Source organism: Ochotona princeps, chromosome 8 (assembly GCF_030435755.1).
Source record: "Ochotona princeps isolate mOchPri1 chromosome 8, mOchPri1.hap1, whole genome shotgun sequence".
NCBI lineage: Eukaryota > Metazoa > Chordata > Mammalia > Lagomorpha > Ochotonidae > Ochotona > Ochotona princeps.
The window spans coordinates 15,491,693-15,513,687 of record NC_080839.1 but is presented as its reverse complement, the minus strand read 5'-3'; the positions used below and the strand labels follow the sequence as shown (position 1 = coordinate 15,513,687).

At 50.2% G+C, this 21,995-nt stretch overlaps 1 protein-coding gene across 4 annotated transcripts; it reads left to right on the top strand.

Annotated features, from left to right (window-relative positions):
- Positions 1–9,171: 9,171 nt before the first annotated feature.
- THNSL2 (threonine synthase like 2) lies at positions 9,172–21,356 on the top strand. 4 transcript variants are annotated; one of them, XM_058667648.1, is made up of 10 exons: positions 9,172–9,386; positions 11,270–11,403; positions 12,224–12,450; positions 14,037–14,231; positions 14,578–14,730; positions 16,763–16,993; positions 17,962–18,110; positions 18,249–18,374; positions 20,566–20,717; positions 20,991–21,356. In XM_058667648.1, the coding sequence occupies exons 3-10, from the start codon at positions 12,228–12,230 to the stop codon at positions 21,217–21,219; spliced, it is 1,458 nt and encodes a 485-aa protein (XP_058523631.1). In that variant the 5' UTR covers positions 9,172–9,386; positions 11,270–11,403; positions 12,224–12,227; the 3' UTR covers positions 21,220–21,356. The 4 variants fall into 4 exon arrangements, with proteins under 4 accessions (XP_058523631.1, XP_058523630.1, XP_058523632.1 ...); XM_058667647.1 differs by lacking the exon at positions 11,270–11,403 and having other exon boundaries at positions 9,173–9,386; XM_058667649.1 differs by lacking the exon at positions 11,270–11,403 and having other exon boundaries at positions 9,174–9,386; positions 20,994–21,356.
- Positions 21,357–21,995: the final 639 nt, after the last annotated feature.

Genomic DNA, 21,995 nt, shown 5'->3' with positions numbered 1-21,995 from the left:
TAAGTGGTGCAGCTGGGACTTGAATGAGTGCAGATGACTTGAATGGCACTGCAGATAGAAGATCAGTATATTGTGCTACCACACTGACCTCCTTTAAAAAATTAAAAAAGCAATCTATTTTATTTGAAAGACAAAGTGACAGATCTATATAGATCACCCATTTAGCGAGTCATTCTCCAAATGCCTGCAATAGCCAATGCTGAGCCAAGCTGAATCCAGGAACCCAGAACTCAATCTGGGTCCCCCAGGTGGTGACAGGGACCTAAGTACTTGAGCCGTCACCTCTGATCCCAAGAATATCCATTAGCAGGAAGTTGGATTGGAAACGGAGGAGCCAGGACGCCAACCAGATACAGAATGTGGGTGTCTCGGGCAGTGTAGGGTTTTGTTTTTTGTTTTTTGTTTTTTTTTTAGATTTTGTTTATTTTTATTGGAAAATCAGATCTACAGAGAAAAAAATAGACATAGTGAGAAAGATCTTCCATCCACTGGTTTACTCCCCAAGTGGACGCAATGGCCAGAGCTGAGTTGCTCCTAAGCCAGGAGCCAAGAGCTTCTTCTGGATCTCCCACATGGGTGCAGAGTCCCAAGGCTTTGGGTCATCTTCTACCTCCCTCCCAGGCAACAAGCAGGGAGCTGGAAGGTAAATGGAGCAGCCAGGACACGAACCAGCACCCATATGGAATCTCAGCTTGTGGAAGGTGAGGATTTAGCCACCGAGCCATTGTGCCAGGCCCTAAGGCAGTGTCTTACCGACTGTGCCTGCTGCCTCCCCCCCCCCCCACTAGACTTCTTTCATCCCTTCATCTGGATACTGAAAACATAAGAGAAGGAGAAGCAGCAGCCTCCCTGTGGAGTTAGAAGCCCATGTTTAGGTACAGATGCTTCCGGATCTATCTGTACCCAACTGGGAGAGCACATGCCCTCCGGAACCACTGTCATAGAGCATCATCGAACCGTGCAGGTCTGTGTTTCCAACCCACTTCTCCCTACTCCCACCCTTTCCTTAAAACACCCACTACTCTAACCACGTGGGTGATTCGCTCTCCCCCTCTTGGCTTAGCACAAGCTTTTCCTTTGGTCTACAACGCCATTCCCGTTTGGTCAGATATTGACTTATTCTTAACCCATTTAGCATCTGGTCTCTGTGAAGTGCTCTCCGATTCTCCCACGTCCTTTCCTTCGAGCAAGGCCTGTGCCCCTCACATGCCTGAAGCTCCCAGACATGATCTTGTTTACTGTGTGACCCACCGCATAGTATGAATGAAGAGCTGACTTCATTGTCTGGCTTCCCTACTAAGCTCTGAGCTCCCTGCCTCACACACTCTGCCATGTGTTTCTTTCCATGTCCAGCACCCCAAATCCCACAGGATGGGGTTCTAAGTCTGCTGTCCAGAATGGGTCTTGTCCTTGCTCCCCAGCCCCCAGGGTCCAGATCAACCCTGAATGTCAGAGCTGACAGGGACACCTTTTTGGGGAACATTTCCCCTGAGAAATTATAACCAAGACTATAAAGGACATGGAGGTCCAAAACTGTGCAGAATTTCTGCTGATATTCTTCTAAGGCTTTCATTGGATTCTCAGCCTTAACCTACCCCCGGATTTCAAGAAGACTTGACCTAATTAATGCAATTCCTCATTAGCTGTTACAGTGAAGTCAGAGAAGTGAAGTGACTTGTTCAAAGTCCTCCAGCTAAAAAGAAGCGGAGCTGGAGGAGACCAGGCACGAGCTGCACCTTAGTCAATCCCATCATGGAATCTAGAGCAGAGTTACCCGAAGGGGTCCGCCCAGCCCCAGAGCAGGTTAAACACTCAAACGTCTGGGTACGTCCCCGGCGTACAGGGTCAGAGTCCCCAAGGGCACGGCCCAGATGTTGAGCAAGCTCCCCTTGTGATGGGACAAATGAAAGTTCAGGACCCAAACATTAAGGATGACGAGATGATTACAAGTGCTTACACCCTTTAAGTATTTTTGCTTTTGTTCCTTTTTTCCACTTTTTCTTAAATGCTATTATTGTTTTTCAATCATCCTTTGTTTGCCCGCTCATTCCTTTTAGCTTTGTCAACTGATTATCCCCACTGACATTAAGGCTCCAGAGTCTTATTTGGTGGTCTTCAGGTGCACATCTGGGCACCCGTGTGTTATCTCCATTGTCAAGGGTGTTCCCAGGCATGACTGACATGTCTCCGCTGCACCTGCCTGTCAGTCTCTCCTTAGCAGAGAAGCAACAAGCGGAGACCCAGCTTCTCGTGTGTCTTAGCCACCCTCCATGGCCACTCTGAGTCCAGGAACCTTGGAAGCCTCTATAACCTTTTCAGTGGGAGCTTGGCAGCCAGAAGGGACTTGGCCATCTCCCACCTTGCAACGCTGTGGTCCAGCGTTGGTTTTCACCCCCTTGTCATGGGTGCTGGAGCCAGGACTCCAGCAGGCATTCTGGTCTGGGATGAGGATGCCCCTGATGCAGCTTAATTGCTGTGCCATATGCCCATCCCTCTTTTTCTGTTTAAAGCAGTAATTTCAGTGTACTGTGAATATAGTATCCTACGTAAAAGTATTTCCTTGTTATTTTAGTCTCTTGGCTCATGAATACTTAGGCCATATGCAAGTTCATGAATTAGGTACATTTTTAAAAAGATGTATTTATTTTATTGGAAAGGCACATACACAGAGAGAAGGAGAGCGAGATCTTCTATCTGCTGGTTCACTCCCCAAGTCGCTGCAATGGCCAGAGCTGAGCTGATCCGAAGCCAAGAGCCAGGAGCTTCATTTGAGTCTCCCACATGGGCACAGAGCTCCAAGGCTCTGGGCTATCCTCTACTGTTTTCCTAGGCCCATAAGGAGGGAGCTGGAAGGGTAGTGTGGCAGCTAGGACAAGAACTGGTACCCATTTGGGATCCTGGTGCATGCAAAATGAGGGCTTTAGCTACTAGGCTACCATGCTGGGCCCTAAAGTGCATTTTTAATGTAGAAAATTCTATTGTTACTCCTAAGTCACTCAACTGCACCAGGATCAGAACTAGCAATGGAATTTGCAATAAAACACGCAGCAAGCACATTTGACCAACTACTGCCATCTAGTGGCAGTGAATGTAATCACCTTGGTTTCTGCTGAAACAAAGAATGGAACCCTTACAGAAGAGGATACCAGGCAGCACCGTCTGCTGCTTGCCTGGTGCTCGGGGATACAAACGCACTCCCATTTACTCTTACCTGTGGCTGCAGAGCCAAGCTTCTGAGGCTCGGTCAGAGGCCACACCCTCCACATAGTCTTCGTTGGGTCTCCTGACTGGCCCCGTCCTCTCTGTGGGGCTGATGATCGCCTCCTGTGGAACGCTTCTCAGTAGGATTGTGCACGTCTTAGTATTTCTCCAGCTATTTCTCAGGCTGTGAGTTCCTGGAGAGTAAGGCTCTTGTTTCACGCCTTGCTTTATTTGCCTGGAGTTTGGGGAAGCGGCAGGTCCATTTCATCCTTGCAGTACACCTGGGATACACAGCCTGCAATGCAACGTGACACCATGGTCCAGAAAGAACTGCATGTACAACTGTGGCTCCGTAAGATTCTATCCATCACCTAGGGGCTGATGTTGTGGCTTAAAGGCCAGGCTGCTGCTCAGAAAACCATCATCCCCTATGTTACCGATCGGAGCCCTGGTGGCCCTTCCTCTGCTCCAGCGGGGAAGGAAATGGTGACCATAGGTAAGCGCTCTGCCCTCATGGAATGCCCAGAGTAGTACAGAGGGAAGAAAGATAGTTAACTGCACCTGACTCAGCAAGCAGAAAGGGCTGTGAGGATAGAACTCAGGGCTATGATAGTGAAAGACTGGGGGATGGGATTGGGGGCGTTCTCAGGGTACCCCCAGACCATTCTGAAGTCATGAAAGCACACCTAACATCTGATTCCCAGAAAAGAATAGTTGCTGTCTAACTTCCGAAAGCCTACACCTTTTTAAGAGTTCGAGTTGCCAGCCGGTGGCCCAAGGACTGAAGGCACAGTGATGAATGGGGCAGGGTCCTTCTCCCATGTAGCTGATGATCCCAGTGGGGCAGCGGGTGGAGGTGGACAATGAACCCAGCAGAACCCGGGTGGTCAGAGGAAGCACAAAGGATGACCGGGCACGTTTCCCTGAGAAGGCCACCTCAGGGCTGATCCTGCCCCTGCAAGAGTAGGCCAGTGGTGCCAAGAGACATGGAGAATCTGGGCTTCTTCCAGAAAGGGGAGGGCCAAGAGCTGCGTGATGATCCGTGGGTGCAGCGTCTCAAGGTGAGGTTGTAGAACTCCCATGCAGGGCCCCAGGCACCGGCACTGAATTCTAATAGTGAGGACAACCATTGAGGGTTTGAGCACTGGAGTGTTAGGATCATTTGTGCTGCTGGGAGAGAATACTGTGGGGTCAAAGGGCATAGGCGATGGTGGGATGGTGCTAGGGAGAAGTGGAATTAACAGGAAATGGACCACATAGATTGTGGGTACAATCTATGGGCCTTACAGATGGGTTGGATATGAAGGATAGGGAAAGAGAAGGATGAGAATGTCACTTTAGGAGCCCGAGTTACTGAGGGAATGACGTTTCTGTGTGCAGAGTGAGGGAAGAGTGACGGGGCGGGGATGGTGGCAGAGCAGCCCGTAAAACTCCTAATGCTAACATGCAAACCCTGCTTTTACTTAACTCTGCTTCTGTGGGGATGACTAGGCTGCCATATTTTTCTTCTTTAAATGAAGAAAATAGCTTTGAACTTGACACAGACACTTGCACACACACAGGACAATGCTTGGTACCAATCAGGCATGCAAAAAGAAACTGGCACCCAGTCCTAACGGCAAACATCTCTCACATGCACTCCACTCAGATGGCCAAGGAGCAGACCTGGAAATAAAAATAAGGACACAACTATAAGTACTTTTCTCAGATGTGTTCTGCTTTTAAAAATGTATTGTATTTTATTTTTAAGAAGCAGTATTATAGAGAGAAAGAGAGAGATTTTCTTTCCCCAAATGGATACAACGGCCAGAGCTGGGCCAATCAGAAGCCAAGGTTCCAGTACTTTGGGCCATCCTTGACTTTTTCCCAGGCCATAAGCAGGGAGCTGGATGGGAAGTGGAGCAGCCAGGACATGACCCAGCACCCATATGGGATCCCGGCCCATGCAAGATGAGGATTTAGCCATTGTGCCGCCTCCCCACTCCCTTTTTTTTTTTTTTTAAGCTTGGGATGGTAGTACTCGAGACACCCCTCTACTACCGCCTCGATCTACAATAAAATACACGTTCTCGTCTCTTTATCCTCACACCTTCTGTTTATTATTCTGAATCAGCACTGCTCACAAGGACCAGATTTCTAGGAACAATCCCGGGCTTCTTCTCGATTGCCCAACAATCAGTAAGTCTCTATGGTTTTACTTCTTCTGAACATGTCGTGTGAACAGAACAACACGACCTGTAGCCTTTCGTGGGCACTCCTTCAGGGTCTCCCATGTGTGTGTCAGGCACGCAAGTACTGCTGCCTTCCCCGGCACGCTAACAGGAAGCTGAATGAGAAGTACAAAGTAGCCAGGACTTCAACTTTCATTCTCACATAAAACACAGGCCTCCCAAACAATGCTTTAATCTGCTGGGCCACCATTCCTGCCCATCATACACACTGTTTTGTGTGAATGTATGCTTTTTACTCTCTTGGGTATGTGCCTGGGAACAGAGTTGCTGGATCACATAAGAATTCTAGGATTAATGATCTGAGGAATCGACAAATTGTTTTCTGTGTTTATCCCCACCCGTGGCATGTAAGGGTTCCAATTTTGCCTCATCTTTGACAATGCTTCCCTGTTCTTTTCTAAAGTGGTACTGTGGTTTTCATTTGCCTTTGAACTTCTCTAGTAACTAATAACATTGGACATTTTTAAATGTGCTTATTGGCCATTTTTCATTTTGCTACAGAAATATTTAACCCCTTTGGCCACTTTGGAATTAGCTTGTCTTTACTAGTGAGCCTTTAGAACTTCTTACATTTTCTGGAAACTAGACTTTTACCAGACTTGTGAATTTACAAATATTTTCTCTCATTTAAAGTTGTCTCTTTAAAATTTTCTTAACAGAGTTGCTTGATGCACAGGAGTTTATCAATATATTTATTTTCTCTGATATTGCCTGCACTTTTAAAGTCATATCTAAGAAACCATTGCCTAATCATGGTTACAAAGATTTAAACCTAGGTTTTAAGATTTTTCTATGTCTATTCTTTTTTTTTTTTTTTTTCTTTTTTTGCTAATTTGAAAGGCAGAGTTACAGGGACAGGGAGACAGGGATAGAGAGAAATCTTCCTTTTGTTGGTTGTCTCCCCAAATGGCCACAAAGACCAGGGCTGGGCCAGGCCCAAGTACTTGGGTCATCTGCTGCTGCTTTCCCAGGTGCCTTAGCAGGGAGCTGGAATCGTCACCCATACGTGATGCCTGCTGTGTCACCATCCTGGGCCTATTCATTCTTACATTCAGATCTTTGGATCTGTTTTAACCTAATTTTTGCATATGGTATGAGATAGTGGTATTAGCCACTCATTTTCAAATGAATGTTAAGTTGTCCAATTACTAGGCATTGAAAGGTTATTCTCTTCCCACTCAACGGTCTTGACAGCCTTTTCAAAAAAGGTGGTGTAGCACGCTGAGCCTCTGCCTGTGGTGCTGACATCCCATATGGGCACTGATTCCAATCTAGTTCCCTGCTCTTGTCATGGGGAAGCAGCAGAGAACGCCTTGGCCTCCTGCACTCACGTGACAGACCTTGGAGAAGCTCCTGGCTCCCAGCTTCAGACCAGCCCAGTCCCTGCCATCTACATGGGAGCCCAGGCTTCTGGCCCTTGCAGACATTTGGAAAGTGAACCATCAGACAAGAGATCTCCCTCCGATGTGGTTTAACTAGCTAGCTACTTTAGGTCAGAGTGAGCTGGAAGTTCCTGCAAACCACAATGTAATGTTATGTCTTACCTGTCACTGAAAGTCATCCCCCTCCCAGGATGCATCTGTTACATCTGAGCCCTAGAGGGGAGGATGATATAAAAATATTAGTATTAAGTTCCATGTGGAATTGAAGAAGTATCAGAAAATTTCCTGGAGGCTTCAAGAATGTAGTGGTACCATCACCAACCCCACAGGAGAGGCCAGTTCGTGGGGTGCGCGCTCAATTTTGTCAAGGACCACCGCTGGGGGCGCTACTGAAGCACTCACCGTCTTCCTCCTCCTCCCCCTGAGCAATCCTCTGGCCCATTCATAGTGGATATTCCTCCCAGTGGAGCAACACACTCAGGTGAATGTGTGTTCACCATCTCACATAGTGAATAAATGTTGTTACCTCACTGTGCCCCTTATGTATGTCTGCACTTAGAAGTCCTATCTTTGTGTGAGACTAGGGCCTAGGATGAGGTTTGTTTATTTTTTATTGTTATTTGTAAGGCAGAGTTTCAGAGAGAAGGAGAGAGAGAGAGAGGTCTTTATCCACTAGTTCATTTCCCCAATGGCCAGGGTGGAGACAACCCAAAGCCAGGAGCCAGAAGTTTCTTCCAGGTCTCCCATGCGGGTGCAGGTCCCAAGGCTTTGGGCTGTCCTCTACTGCTTTCCCAGACCACAGGCAGGGAGCTGGATGGGAAGTAGAGCAGCCGGGACACGTACCAATGCCCACTCGGGATGCCAGCTAAGCCTGCGATGTCACAGTGCTGGTCCCCACACCAGGGGGAGACCAGGATATTTATGCCCATGACAAATTTTTTTTTGCCTTTCAAATAAAAATAATAAAATTAAAAATTAAAATCTAGTGCCCAATTCACACGTCAATCACTGTATCCAACATGGTCACAAAGGAGGTGTGTGTGTGTAGGGGGGGAGTACTTTTTAATCCTGTAAGAACTAAACGTTGACGCATGGCTCAGCTCAGAACACTTATCGCCCTCCCACAGCCGGTAGAGGTTTCCATTGTCTGTGCTGAGCTGCTCTCAGTGTTTTTGGCTGCTGAGTCAAACCTGGGATCACATGGGCCTTCTGCCCCCTTCTTTATTTCTTTTTTATTGGAAAGGTAAATTTATAGAGAGAAGGAGAAACAGAAAGATCTTCTGTCTGCTGATTGACTCTCTAAGTGGCTGCAATGGCCAGTGCTGAGCTGATTTGAAGCCAGGACCTTCTTCTGGAGCTCCCGTGCAGGTGCAGGGTCCTAAGGCATTAGGACATCCTCTGCTGTGTTCCCAGGCCACAAGCAGTTAGCTGAAACAGAAGTGGAGCAGCCAGGACACGAACCGGTACCCATATGGTATGCCAGCGCTTATGGGTGGAGCAGTAGCCAGTTGACCCACCATGCCAGGCAGTCCCTCTCTGTTCTGGGGAATCAGACAACACAGAAAGCTTAGGGTCTCCCCTTAACCCCAGAACAGCCAGGAAGTTTTGCAGCTGGGCATGAGGCTGGCACAGGGCCTGCCAGTAGCGCCTCGGGGCAGGCTTGTCCCTAGGGTGGGGTGGCTACGGAGGCGCATAGCTGGTCACATATGCTGTGACAGACTTGGAATCTCAAGGCTTCTTTCAACCGGGGCCACATTCCCTGGCCTCTGAGATGCTGAAGGACATCAGGAGGGACAAAAAAACCTTTTGTAGGTCCGTGTGTGGCTTATAAAATCCAGAAGAGACTCTCACTTATTGTATGAACGCAACAGGTGCTGCAACAATCAGGTCATCAGCTGATTTGTGACCAGTCTGCAGTCTGTCTGTCCTTCAATGGCAGCTGCGTGGAGCTGCACGGGTAAGTTAAGCAGATGCCAGGGCGGTAACTTGAGAATAGGTAACTTGACAAAAACAGACACCCTAGGTCAGGAGACTGCCCCAAGTGGGAGAAAAACGGGGGGGGGGGCACAAAACAGGCCACAGAGATCTCGTAGAGGACGCCTTTAGTCTCCCCACCCTCTGTTGCACCTGTCCACCCAGCAACCCAAACTCTGCCAGCTCCGTGGGCCGAGACTCCGCGGACTGACTGGGAGCATGAATGAGTATCCTGAGACGCATGGGCCCACCTAGAGGCCTTTTCGGTTCCAATTCTTGCTTTTTTCGTAAACGAACGAATGGGAGCAGGCCGTTGTTTTGAGAATAGGTCTGAGCTTAACAGAAACTGCTGACCAGGCAAGCTATCCGCGCGAGGCTGACGTCATCTACCCCAGTCGCAGAAACAAGTGCAGTTTGCCAGGCTGGCTCGGGTTCCGCTGGGGCGTACAGGCCAAGGAGGCCAGAACGAGGCGGTCGGCAGGGCGCGCCACGGTACCCGCCTCCCACGCCCCTTCCTCCGCCCCCGGCTGCCGTCTGAGCCGGCCCAGCCGGACGCCCGAGGCCTGCCCGCAGCCGAGCCGTCCGCGCCCCGCACCCGGTAACCGCGCGCGCCCGCCCCGCCGCTCTCCGCGCCCGGATCCCGGCCGGGCCACCGGGGCGCGCCGTGCCGCACCTGCCCCTCGCTGGTCCCGCGCTCGGGGACTTGGTGCCGCGGGGAGGGCCGCGGGCCTGCCGGGCTTTGTAGCTTTGGCAGGTTTCCGCAGCTCCTGATCCCGAAACAGAGCAGCCAGGGGTGGAACCAGAGGCGCACTGCATACCGACCAGAAGGGCTAGACGCCTGCGCAGGACCTGCGCAGTTTCTACCCAAGGGAGTGTCCATGTGCTGGCCCGCATCTAACACCTCTTCCGGCGCCTGTTTCCTTTGTCTCCTGCTTGTACTGGCCAGGTTTTCTAGGGGAACCCAGACGAGCCAAGCGGATAAAACCATCAGCTCAGTCTAGTGGGGGCCGGGGGAGCTGGTTCTCTGGTTCAGCACCCCCTGTCCTGGGCAGCAGGTTCTTCCAGGCTTCTATCTGGTTGACCTCAACTGGAATCCGAGGACGTGCACCAGGGTGAGAAGTTGGGAATGGGGGTGGGGCAGATTCCAGGAACCCCCTTTGACGCCAAGGTCCATAGATGGTATTATATCCACCACCACAGTGCACATAACCCACTGCCATCCTCCCATCGGCTTTCATCATTTCTAGATTACTTGCCACACCCAGTACCATGTCAGTTAAAGCTGTGGGCATCGCAGCACTGTATTGTGGCGGGAATGCAGGGGGATGTATTTTCCATCTGCACTTGGATGTGGGGTCCAAGGATCAGGAGGACTCTGATTGTTGCGTTGTCCTGGGAATGTTAGCCCTGCCAGCCCTTGGACAAAACAGGGACTCATCATCTGACCCAGTGAGCCAGAGCCACAGGCCCTGCCCTCGCTCCTTGCAGCAGCTCGGCTGCCCAGATGTCACATTGTTTTTGTTGTGGTCCTGCCAAGTGGCATGGCCATACTCAAGGTCCTGGACTGTTGGCTCTGACTTTCACCGTTGCCACAGAAACCCTTGTCTTCACTGAAGGCACAGAGAGGCCCTGGCTCTGTTCACTTTGTGAAACCTTGTGTCTTCATTGCTCATCCAGTGGGGCTGGCTTTGGGAGCCACCCTGAGTTCATTTTTTTTTTTTTTGCTGTGGTCTCCTATGCTGGGTGACCACATGTCCCAGTTATCAGAGACCATTCTGGCTCATTCCAGGGTTAAAAGTATCCCTTCACATTGGAAAGATTCCTGATGTGGATGATTAAGCTTGTCTCAGTCTAAACTGGATGCACTTGGACTTGTAAGTGGCTGAGTGGGGACCTGGCAGCCCACATAGGACTCATACCAGGCTCGTGGGTGTCAGCGCCAGTTTCAGCAGCAAGAATTTCTCTAGCTCAGTACTACTTCTCGCCTTTTCTTTTCCTTTCTTTTCTTTCCTTTCCTTTTTTTTTTTTTAAAGATTTATTTATTTTTATTGGAAAGGCAGATACACAAAGAGGAAGAGAGACAGAGAGGAAGATCTTCTGTCTGATAATTCACTCCCGAAGTGGTCACAACAGTTGGAGCTGAGCCAATCTGAAGCCAGGATCCAGGAGCTCCTGTGGGTCTCCTTAGTACAGGGTCCCAAGGCTCTGGGCCATCCTCAGCTGTTTTCCCAGGCCACAATCAGGGAACTTGATGGGAAAAGGAGCAGCAGGGACAGAGACCAGCAACCGTTTGGGATGCCAGTGTTGCAAGTGGAGGATTAGCATGTTGAGCCACCACATTGGCCCCACTCCTGTCCTTCTTATAGTGGGGGAGCACCAGATGGTCCTGTGTGTCCCCGGAAGCAGGGGTTCCCCTCTAAGCCTCTGCCTGAGAGTCCAGACTGATCCTGAGAGCTTCGTTGATTTCAAATTCATCCCTAGAGTTAACCGAGGAGCTTCCAAACTGGAGTACCTACATGTACCAGCGTGGTCCAGAGAAGAGCAAGCCAGCAGTGCTGCCCCTTGACCTGGCACCCAGCTCCTGCGAACCCAGCTGATAAGAATGTGTGGCCGAGGTTAGGTCCAAGGTCCCCATGCTCCCCATGCAAGAACCAGAAAGCTCAGAGTCCATGCAGGCCCAACTGGCCATGACAGGAGCGTTCTAAGGACAGTGTGGCAACACGTCTAGAGTGTTTTAGGATTTCACTGTAGGGAAGGACTAGTTACCAACCAGGATGGTCAGCTACCCTAGTGTGCCTGGGGCTGAGTGGTTTCCTGGGACTTTCAGTTTGAAAAGCAGGTCAGTCCTGTCTTGGTGTGGCTGCACCTTGGTTTGCCTCAGGAGTGAGTCTCAGTTGACACAGCTAGAATCTCAGGGAGGTGCATTTGTTGTTGTTGTTGTTGTTGTTTTAATGCTTCCAATTTGATGTAACAAGCTACCAAAGTTGAGAAGGTTACAGGCAGTTCTCCCAGGTAATTCTCAAAGGGAGTTGTTAGCTGAGCAGAAGTGGACCCCGACACCCCTGAGATGGGATAGGAGCTGGTGTGTTAGTCTTCTGCGTACCAAGAGGGACATGGCAATGGCGGTTGCCTCCTGGGCTCTTGTCTTGTCCCATACCAAGGCTAGCTTTCTCTCCAATAAGAGGTCCAAGCTTGGTCTTCTCCACCTCTCTTCTCCCACCCAGGTAATGGGGCAGTAGAGCTGCCTCATCTGGGGAGGCATTAGGATTTGCACAGTTCCAGGAGAAGCTGGTGTGAGACTTTGAGATGGGCAGGGCCCCACCCCTGTGAGTGATTGGACTCAAGACTGGTTGTGTGGAGTTGTGTGTACCTCAGCTTTGTCTTATGGGGTGCTGGTAACTTAGAGAACAGGTGCTTCTTTACTGTCCCCTCCAGGACCATGTGGTACATTAGCACTCGAGGGATCTCCCCTCGGGTCGACTTTGAGGGGACCCTCTTCTCTGGATATGCACCTGATGGAGGCCTCTTCATGCCCGAGGAGCTCCCACGCCTGGACAGAGAGACCCTGCGTGCGTGGAGCACGCTGTCTTACAAGGGCCTGGTGAAGGAGCTGTGTGCCCTCTTCATTGGCCCGGAGCTCATCCCAAGGGATAACTTAAATGGTGAGTAGTCCCCTCCCCCAAGCCAGCCCTCATGCAGTTGAGAATCCACTGCCCATTCTCTAGGAAGTCTCTAGTGACTTTTCCCAAAACGAGGGGAGAAATGTAGATTTGGAAATATCCCAGAAGAGTTCCCAGTTCCCTCCTCCAGTGTGAAGGATGCTGAAATAGTCTGCATAGAGCCTCTTTAATTTTTTTTTTTTTTTTTTTTTTTTGTGAAAGTCTTTTTTTTTTTTTAATCTATTTTATTGTGTTGTTGTTGACAATCTTTACATAGTTAATTACAGTTAAAGAAAGAAAAAAAAAGGTTCAGGGGGATAGGGAAGTGGATAATATCATTATGTCCATATTGTTTCCATCATGTATCTGAGGTAAAGGGGGATATTGAGGGAGAAGCCCCACCCGGTTTCCCGCCCACCCCAAGTCCCGGATGTGGGGCATGCTCTGAGATATGTGCTCGAGTGGTGTTAATAGTTCTCCAGTTATGAATCGCTGCCAGTTTCGCTCGATGAGGTTGTCCCCTGATTGATATGGTCCATCATAAAGTCTCCGTGAGCCTCTTTAATTTTGAAAGAACTTCTTCAAGACCACAAACTGCACAATCTTAAATGTTGAGTGTTTTCTTCCTGCATATAAAGCACTTGGGCCTCCAGAGTGCTATCTGATTTTCTTTTAGCATAGACTGGTTACAGTTTTATTTCTTTGAATGGTAATTCTGGAATAGACTTGAAGAATGTTCTGAACCAGCTCAAACTGCAGTTTGCCTGTGAATTGCTGTTGGGGTCTTTCTGCAAAGTAGATTCTGACTTACAAGGTCTGGGAAAAGACAGAGCAAGGACTGGTTCATTCCCCAAATGGCCACAGTGGGGAGGGCTGAAGCCAGGGGCCAGGACTTTCTTCTGGGTCTCACATGGGTGCAGGAGGCCAAGCACTTGGTCCATCCTGTTACTTCCCAGGCATATTAGTAGAGAGCCGATTCAGAAATGGATCAGCCTGGGACTTGAACCAGTGCCCATTTGGGATGCCAAGGTTTCAGGCAGCAGCTTAGCATGATATGCCGCCATGCAGGTCCACAGATTTTTTTCTAAGTTTATTTATTTGTACTTTTAAAAATGATTTGTTTTGTTTTTATAGGAAAGTCAGATTTACAAAGAGAAGGAGAGACGGAGAGACAGAGGTAAAGATTTGTCTGCTGGTTCACTCCCCAAGTGGCCACAATGGCCGGAGCTGAGCTGATCCAAAGCCAGGAGCCAGAAGCTTCTTCTGGGTCTCCCACACAGGTGCAGGGTCCCAAGGCTTTAGGCCATCCTCTACTGCTTTCCCAGGCCACAAGCAGGGAGCTGGATGGGAAGTGGAGCAGTTGGACATGAACCGGTGCCATATGAGATCCTGGCGCACACAAAACAAGGATTTAGCCACCAAGCCATTGCAATGGACCCTACTAATACTCATACATAACATGCACTAAGATAAAAACGAGTATTGTTTTTATCTGGTAGCAGGAAGTAAAAACTCAGAATTCCACTGGTGGAGACCTTGAGCACAGGCTAATGTCTTTCAACCTGACTCTTCCTCTGCCTCCCGCACAGATCTGATCGACCATGCCTTCAGCAGATTCCGTCACAAAGAAGTGGTCCATCTGTCCAGGCTGAGGGACGGGCTGAATGTCTTGGAGCTCTGGCATGGGGTCACATACGCATTTAAGGACCTGTCCCTGAGCTGCACAGCGCAGTTCCTGCAGTACTTCCTGGAGAAGAGGCAGAAACATGTCACCGTGGTTGTAGGTGTGTGTCGTGTCGGGGACCCAAGTGGCAGAGTGCCATAACACCCTGGCTGTAGGGTGCCCACCCGTAGGACGGAGCTTCCCTCCATGGAGTCCCTCGGAGACTGGTGCCTTCTCAGGCGCATTAACTAGATCAGAAGTAAAGCAGCCGGGACTCAAACTGGTGTTCATATGCTATGCAGGCATCACAGGTTGTAGCTTACTCTGTCTGCCATACGCCAGTCCCTGTGTAAAATCTAAGCCCCATCCTCCAAGTATTTGAAGCAAGATGTTTACTGCCAGCATCTGTGTTTCTCTTTCCATCCTTCTTGTTCTGAAGAGGCGGGCTCCCCTTTCTGTTCATCCAGGAACTTCTGGGGACACAGGGAGTGCTGCCATCGAGAGCGTCCAAGGGGCAAAGAACGTGGACATCATTGTCCTGTTGCCCAAGGGTCACTGCTCCAGGATCCAGGAGCTGCAGATGACGACAGTGCTCAAGGACAATGTCCACGTGTTTGCGGGTGAGTATGTGGGTGCCCAGGGCAGGAGCCCGCGTGGGCTTTGTTTTTCTAAGATTATCAAATGAAAAGCGATTTCTTCTCTATAGCAAACACACACACTTGTTCTGAGTTTCAAGAAGGCACTGGATTTGGAATAAATCAGTTCTGTTTGTAAACAATACTATCCAAATTCCTCTCCTTTCTGGAGCTTCCTGGTATAGCTTCAAGGGAGATGTATTGTTTAAGTAGGTATTCATTGTTTGTTGCTATGAATTATTCCCACTTAGAAAGTAGGGATCAACCACTGGATTATTGTGTGTGTGGTCACGGGTTGGGTTTATAAAATCATCAATGTCTTTTAGTCATCTTGGGCTTAGAATGAGCAAGGACTAAGTGTTCAATAATGGTATTCTTTGGGATGCTTTTGACTGACAGTAACAGAAAACCCAAGGTGATCAGGCTAAACAAGAATATTTTGCAGCTCTGTAGCTCTGATGCAGAGGTGTGGTGTGCTCTCAGTTACTGATTCTGTGTCTCTGCATGACCCTCATGAGCTTACGTTCTTCCCATTCTCTGCTCTGCCTCCCCCAATCTTAAGACTGTCCAAGGTAATCAAATCTGTCTCCTCCTGTGGCTCTTGCCTGAATTTGGTGGGAAAAAAAAATGGGGCATGAGGTAGAATGCCAGTAGGTCCCAATGACCTGAACTTAGTAGCAGGCCCATGTAAGAGCCAACCCTTGACCCCATAGAACTGCCAGGCATTAACTGGGTTAGTTTAGCAAAGGAATAGGGTCGCCGTGACTGGACCAGGCCATGAGAGGTGCACGTGTGGATCAGGGGTCAGCTCCCCAGCCCCAATGCTGCTACACAGTGGTGAAGGACAGAGTGATGAATAACCTAAACGCCTAAATAGGTGATTGGGCCAGTGAATTTCAACCCCCTCTTCTACAAATGAGGGTCTTTTGGTGAAATAAACCCAGCTATCAGATAAAACTTAATATTGGATTGGTTGCTGACTGATGTAGTCCTGGGGGTGGAGCGGGGTGTGTATAAGATGAACTAGTGGACAGTTAATTCACCCACAAACTTCTTTGATAATTCACCTAGAAATGAAACCACTGTACATACTTAGCATCAAGGAGGGCAATCTTGCCCATGCAAGCTTACCTAGCATACAGGAGAGAAGGGCAGAATAGCCCCCTGTGGTCTGAATGAGGGTGAGAGGGCCAACCATGTGGGAACAATGACTGTTGGTACCCTAAGCTCTGTCCAGTCGATGGAGTACAACATTGGCCTCCTACCTTCTCATTTACCATCAGGTGAATACCTCTTTGCCCTAGGCAGAAAAGTGTGGGGAGAGGGCAGGGAATAATAAGAGAAATTCTTTCCCTAAGATCCCAGAAGAGGAATACTTTTTATCATATTTTATGTCCTGATAGGAACATTGGAGATGGTTCTAGCTACATCTTCTCTCAAGAAACAGCAGATGTTCTGGGGAAAGATGAGTTGCCGCAAAATTTTTTCTTTTTGTAAAGATCTATCTATCTATCTATCTACCTATCTATCTATCTGAAAGGCAGATTTACAGAGAAGGAGAAACAGAAAGATCTTCCATCTACTGCTTGACTCCCCAAATGGCTGCAATGGCCAGAGTTGCTGGTCTGAAACCAGGAATCAGGAGCTTCTTTCAGATCTCCCATGTAGGTGCAGGGTCCCAAGACTTTGGGCTGTTTCTCCACTGGTTTCCCAAGCCACAAGCAGGGAGCTGGATGGGAAGTGGAGCAGCTGGGACATGAACCGGCACCCATATGGCATCTCAGGGCTTGAAGGTGGAGGACTAGCCAATTGAGCTGAGCCCTCCTCAAGGTGTTTGAGGTTGAGTCTAGTCAGCCTGGCCAGACCTGGAAAGTGAAGCAGCATGAGTGGGTGAGGGTCCCAGGATGCTGGGCTCAGCCTGCAAGGGCCTGTCTCAAGCAGGAGGTGGCCACTGCAGAGGTGGGGTTCTTCCTGTCCCCTGAGATCTATAACCCCCCTCACCCACGTTTCCCGACAGTGGAGGGAAACAGCGACGAGCTTGATGAGCCCATCAAGGCTGTGTTCGCCGACGTGCCTTTTGCCAAGGAGCACAATCTGATGAGCTTGAACTCTATCAACTGGTCCCGGATCCTGGTGCAGATGGCCCACCACTTCTTTGCTTACTTCCAGTGTGCAACCTCCTTGGACACGCACTCTTTGCCCTCCGTGGAGGTGGTTGTGCCAACAGGGGCTGCTGGGAATGTCGCAGGTAAGCAAATCGGGGCCTTTCCTGAAAAGCACCTGCTGCCCTCCAGCTGTCCTTTGGCTGCAGTGGGAAAGGGAAGTTCTGCCGGAAGACTTCACCCCCTAACTTCATGGGGGAACATCTTGGGCTCTTGGCCGCAGAGTGAAGTCACGGATTAGTTCCTGTGAGTTCTGACAGCCTGACCTGGTGCCTCACTCACTCAGCCAAGTGTGGGTGATCGAGGTCAAGGGTCAGTTGCTGTGTCTGGCTGGCAGTGCGCTATCCCAGAAGTATGGACTTTAGCCCCTGCCCTGGGCAGCCACCCGCTGTGAGGGCACATGGCTGGATTGGCACAAGGTGTTCCCACTCTGGGACACCTAGAGCCATGGCCCAGACACTGTGTGAGGCAGAGAGATCTGGACTTAGGGTTGTGGCCCCAGTTCTGTTCCTCCAACTCCCACCCCTTACTAGCTGAAGGGCTATGGGGTGGTCCCCTAGGTTCAACTCCTCAGCTGTAGATGGAAGGAGGTTACAGGGCTTATCACATCCCTCAGGACTGCTGACAGGTGTGAATGCCTCTGAACTTTGAAAGGCTAAAGGGCTGTGTGGCTGCCTGGCATTAGGATCATTTCCTTGGACAATAATTAACGTTGTCACCCACTTACTGAGCTTCAGGCACCAGCTAAAAATTTTGACATGTGCCACTGAAGAACGCAGCACAGTTGCAGTTGTCCCTTGGTACCCATGGGGACTGTCTTTGCTGTCTGTTGGCCTCCTGCTGAGTGAACTGTGAGTTCTTCATAGAGGCAGGACCAAGTCCTTTATCAAATGCTTTATTTGCAAATATCTTTCCCATTCTCAGTTATCTCTTCAATTTGTTGAGATCTGGAAGCACAGAAAGCCTCAAAAGACACAAAAGTTTCTTAACATTAACAAAATCAAATTCACTTGATTCTTTTCTGTTTCTAAAATTCTTCCCCTTTTGCGTTCAGCGGGGTGCATTGCTCAGAAGATGGGGCTGCCCATCCGCCTGGTGGTGGCAGTGAATCGCAATGACATCATCCACAGGGCTGTCCAGCAGGGGGACTTCTCTCTGTCTGAGGCTGTCACACCAACCCTGGCTTCAGCAATGGACATTCAGGTGGGCCTGTGGGGTAGGGTGGGCAAAGGGAGGCAAGGCTTGCCCAGCTGCTGGCTGGGTGGAGCTGGAGCTTAACAAGGCTGAGATCTGCATACCACCTCTGTCCCCGGGAGGGGGGAACTCTGCCTGTCTACCCAGGTTCCCTACAACATGGAGAGGATCTTCTGGCTGCTGTCTGGCTCCAACAGCCAAGAGACAAGAGCACTCATGGAGCAGTTTGAAAAGACGCAAAGATTGACCCTCCCTAAGGAACTACACAGTAAGGTCAGTTACTACCCAACCAGTCCAGAGAAAGGAAATGACATGGCCACATCCAAGGGTAGGGGGTGGAGATCTGATTGAGAGCAGAGGGTACCTGCTGCTTGATTACCTGGCATGAACTGGGTGCTTCCACAGTTAGCATAGATGGGCACATCTACACGGCATGAGGAAAAGCAGAAGGGAGCATGCTCCAGCTGCTTGAACCTAAGCCAGTGGCAAGATGTTGAGCCACTTCATGAACTCTGTGCCTCAATTTGCTCAGCTGTAGCCTAGGGTAATAGGAAAGTCCACCTCACAGGGCTGTGTGACTAGAGTCAAATAATGCATTGAGGCACTTTGTAGAGAGTGTGGTAGCATAGGTCTTGTCAGTAACTTTTACAAGATTTTGCTATTGTTAGCTTGTAATAGTGCAGCTGGACAGCTGGGAGCTGCTTGGTCCAGCCAACATGAGCAGAAGCCCCTGGTGTGTTGAGTTTTTTTGTTTGTTTGCTTTTGTTTTTTAATTTCCTTGGAGTGCTAGAGGTCTAATTTGGAAGGGTTGCTTTTATTTTAATGCCAGCTAGTGCTAGTTATTGGTATTTTATGTTTAAAAAGTAGGATTTGGGGGACTACCAAGAATTTTTCCCTAACATATCCCATGAGATCTTCTGGTTTGGATTTATTTATTTATTTATTTGAAAGGCGGAGTTAGAGAGGTTAATCTGCTGGTTCATTCCCCAAATGGCTACAACAGCTGGGGTTCGGCCAGGCCAAAGCCCGTAACACCATCCCTGTGTGGGTGCACTGGCCTAAGGCCTTGGACCGTATTTTTCTGTTTTCCCCAGCACATGATTAGGGAGCTGGATCAGAAGTGGAGCATCCAGGACACCAGTTGTGACCTGTATGGAATGCCGGTGTCACATGTGGTGGCCTAACGCCGGCCCCTTTTCTGTCTTTGTTTTATTGGTTGTAGGGTTTATTTGTTTATTTGAAAGGTAGAGTTACAGAGAAGTAGAGACAGTAGGTCCTCTGCTTTACTCCTTTCCTGGCTGCACATTTAGGGGACACCCCCTTTGCTGGAATGCCCTTCATTCATTCCCTCATTCATTCACTCATCCATTATGAACCAGGACCTATGCCAGGTACTGGACATAAAAAGACAAAATGCATGCCTGTCTTTTGTGAATTCTACTGGGGGAAGGTAGCAGTACAAACAGTTTCTAACATCACATGTTCTCTATGATAGTCACATACATATACAGGGTGTTTAGCTTACCATAAGCATGCAAAACACATTCAGAGATTATTTTCATCTTTTTTTAAAAAAAAGATTTATTTATTTTGGGCAGAGTTATAGAGACAGAAGGAAAGAGAGAGAGAGAGAGAGAGAGAGAGAGATCTTCCATGCCTTGATTCACTCCCCAAATGGCTCATTGGCCAGAGCTGGGCCAGTTAGAATCCAGGAGCCAGGAGCTTTGTCCAGATTTCCCATGTGATCGCAGGGACCCATGGACTTGGGCCATGCTCTGCTGCTTTCCTGTACACATTAGCGGGGATCTGGGTTGGAGGTGGAGCACCTGGGACTCGACTTGGCTCCGATGTGGGATGCTGGCACCACAGGCTGAGACTTAACCTGGTCTGACACCATGCCAGGCCCCCTTCTCAAAGATTGATCAAAGAAGGCAGCCACACCAGGGGAGGATGGAGAAAGGAGTCTTCCTTTTTGAGAGTAGCAGGAAAACTTCCTGAGGAGGTGCTGCAGGAGTTCCCACCCCCAGGAGTGGGGGCAGTAATCATAGAGGAACCATGGGACCTGCACTGTGGTGTAGCTGGTGAAGCCACCTCCTGAACATCAGCACTGGCTCATGTCCCAGCTGCTTCACTTCCCATCCAGCTCCCTGCTAATGGCTTGGAGAAAGCAGAGGACGGTCCGTGTGCTTGGGTCCCTGCATCCATGTAGGAAACCCTGAAGAAGTTCCTGGCTTTGACCTGACCACTGCAGCCACCGGGAAGTGACCTGGTAAATGGAAGATCTCTCTCTTTGTAACTGTGGCTTTCAAATAAGTAAATCCTTAAAACAAAGCAAGGCAAAACCAGGCCCCAGAAATATGTGAGCGCCTCTACCCTCTGGTTGAAGAACAAGACTATATAGAGGCGTGCTGTCTCCTCCCCAAACTGGCCACAACCCCAATTGCCACCACTCTGATCCACTCAGCTCTCAGAGGCTGTGACATCTGTGTCGGTGTTGGATGCGGCCATCACCCAGGCCATGCGCCGCTGCTGGGACCAGAACCAGTACTTGCTGTGCCCGCACTCAGCCGTGGCTGTGAGCTACCATTACCAGCAGACAGACGGACAGCAGCCCAGGTATAGGCCCTGGAGTCTGGCTCACTGGGCCCCTTTGGGGATGTGGGCCAGTGGCTTTAGCAGGTGTGCAAGGTGCTGGGTGGAACTGGGGCCTGAAAGAGGGAGCTGGACATATCGCCAGCTGGGGGAGACGGTGGTGGAGTTAGGCACCAGCCACCTGAGCAGTCAACCAACGTACCTCCCTTGCCCTTGCATTCCTGCTCCTCCCACATCACCCCACCCCCAGCCCCATCCTCCTGCTGCTCTGGTTCCCATTGGCACCCTCTTCCCCAGCAGCGTTGCCCGCTGCTGCCTGGCACCTGCGTCTGCAGCGAAGTTCCCTGAAGCTGTCCTGGCGGCGGGTCTGAGCCCCGAGACTCCTGCCGCCATCCTGGCCCTGGAGCAGAAGGAGACGCGTTGCACCCTGCTGCGGAGAGCCGACGACTGGACGCTGCGGCTTCGCAGCACCATCGAGGACCTCAGCCGGCGGTGGAGCGGTGGCGCCCTGCGGGTCACCCAGTAGCCCGCGTGGTGTTATGGACTCCTCCAGGCTTGGCATCGTGAGGACATGCACCCTCTGCCTTGGGGGCTGGTGCTGGCCAGTCAAGGGGAGTAGGGAGGAGTGCTGTTCTGCTGGTGTGGCCTCAGCTGGTTTTGCTCTGTTTTTTTTTTTTTTTTGGCTTTCCCATGTGCTCAGGGGCTTTGGAGCCCGGGCCTGACTGGAGCAAGGGAGGGCGGCTGCTCTGCTAATACAGGCTTGGGACTCACCATCCCTGAGCCCCGTTTCACTGCACTCCAAAACCAGATCCAGCAGTCATGGCACAACCTGTTGGAGACTTCCAGTGCCTGGAATAAAAGAGCTTGTTTGAGTGTCATGGAGATGAAGTGTATCCCGCGGGCAGGTTGCCCAGTGGCAGTGCCGAGGGGTGCATAGCCTGAGCAAGTGTGGGGGGTGTCCGCAGGTGTTGAGGTGCATAGCACCAAGTAGAAGCCTGTTGCACAGACAGGGAGCACCCAGGAACCAGTACTGCGTTTGAAGCTTGTGTGGATGCCGAGTTACAGATGAGCAGCAAACCATGTCAAAGCAAGGCTCTCCGGAGAAGGCAGGGGGAGGCAGGCACCCGGCCACTAGAGGTCAGGATTGTCCCCCTGTGAGGGCTGCTGAGAAATGATCCCAAAGGAAGGTGTCTGGAATGCAGAAGCGGGTTTTTCCGTGCAGGTCTGAGGGCTCAAGAGGTTTGAAAGCTCTGGTTACCAGAGCGGGCCTGTGCTCCCTGCCTGCCTCCCAGTGGAACCTGC

What these genes read in the sequence shown, in the direction of transcription:
- THNSL2 (XM_058667648.1), top strand. Translation starts at nt 12,228, where the DNA reads ATGTGGTACATTAGCACTCGAGGGATCTCCCCTCGGGTCGACTTTGAG. An exon ending in ACATGTCACCGTGGTTGTAG is followed by an intron (nt 14,232 to 14,577) that starts GTGTGTGTCGTG and finishes CTGTTCATCCAG; the next exon opens with GAACTTCTGGGGACACAGGG. An exon ending in GGCTGCTGGGAATGTCGCAG is followed by an intron (nt 16,994 to 17,961) that starts GTAAGCAAATCG and finishes TTTTGCGTTCAG; the next exon opens with CGGGGTGCATTGCTCAGAAG.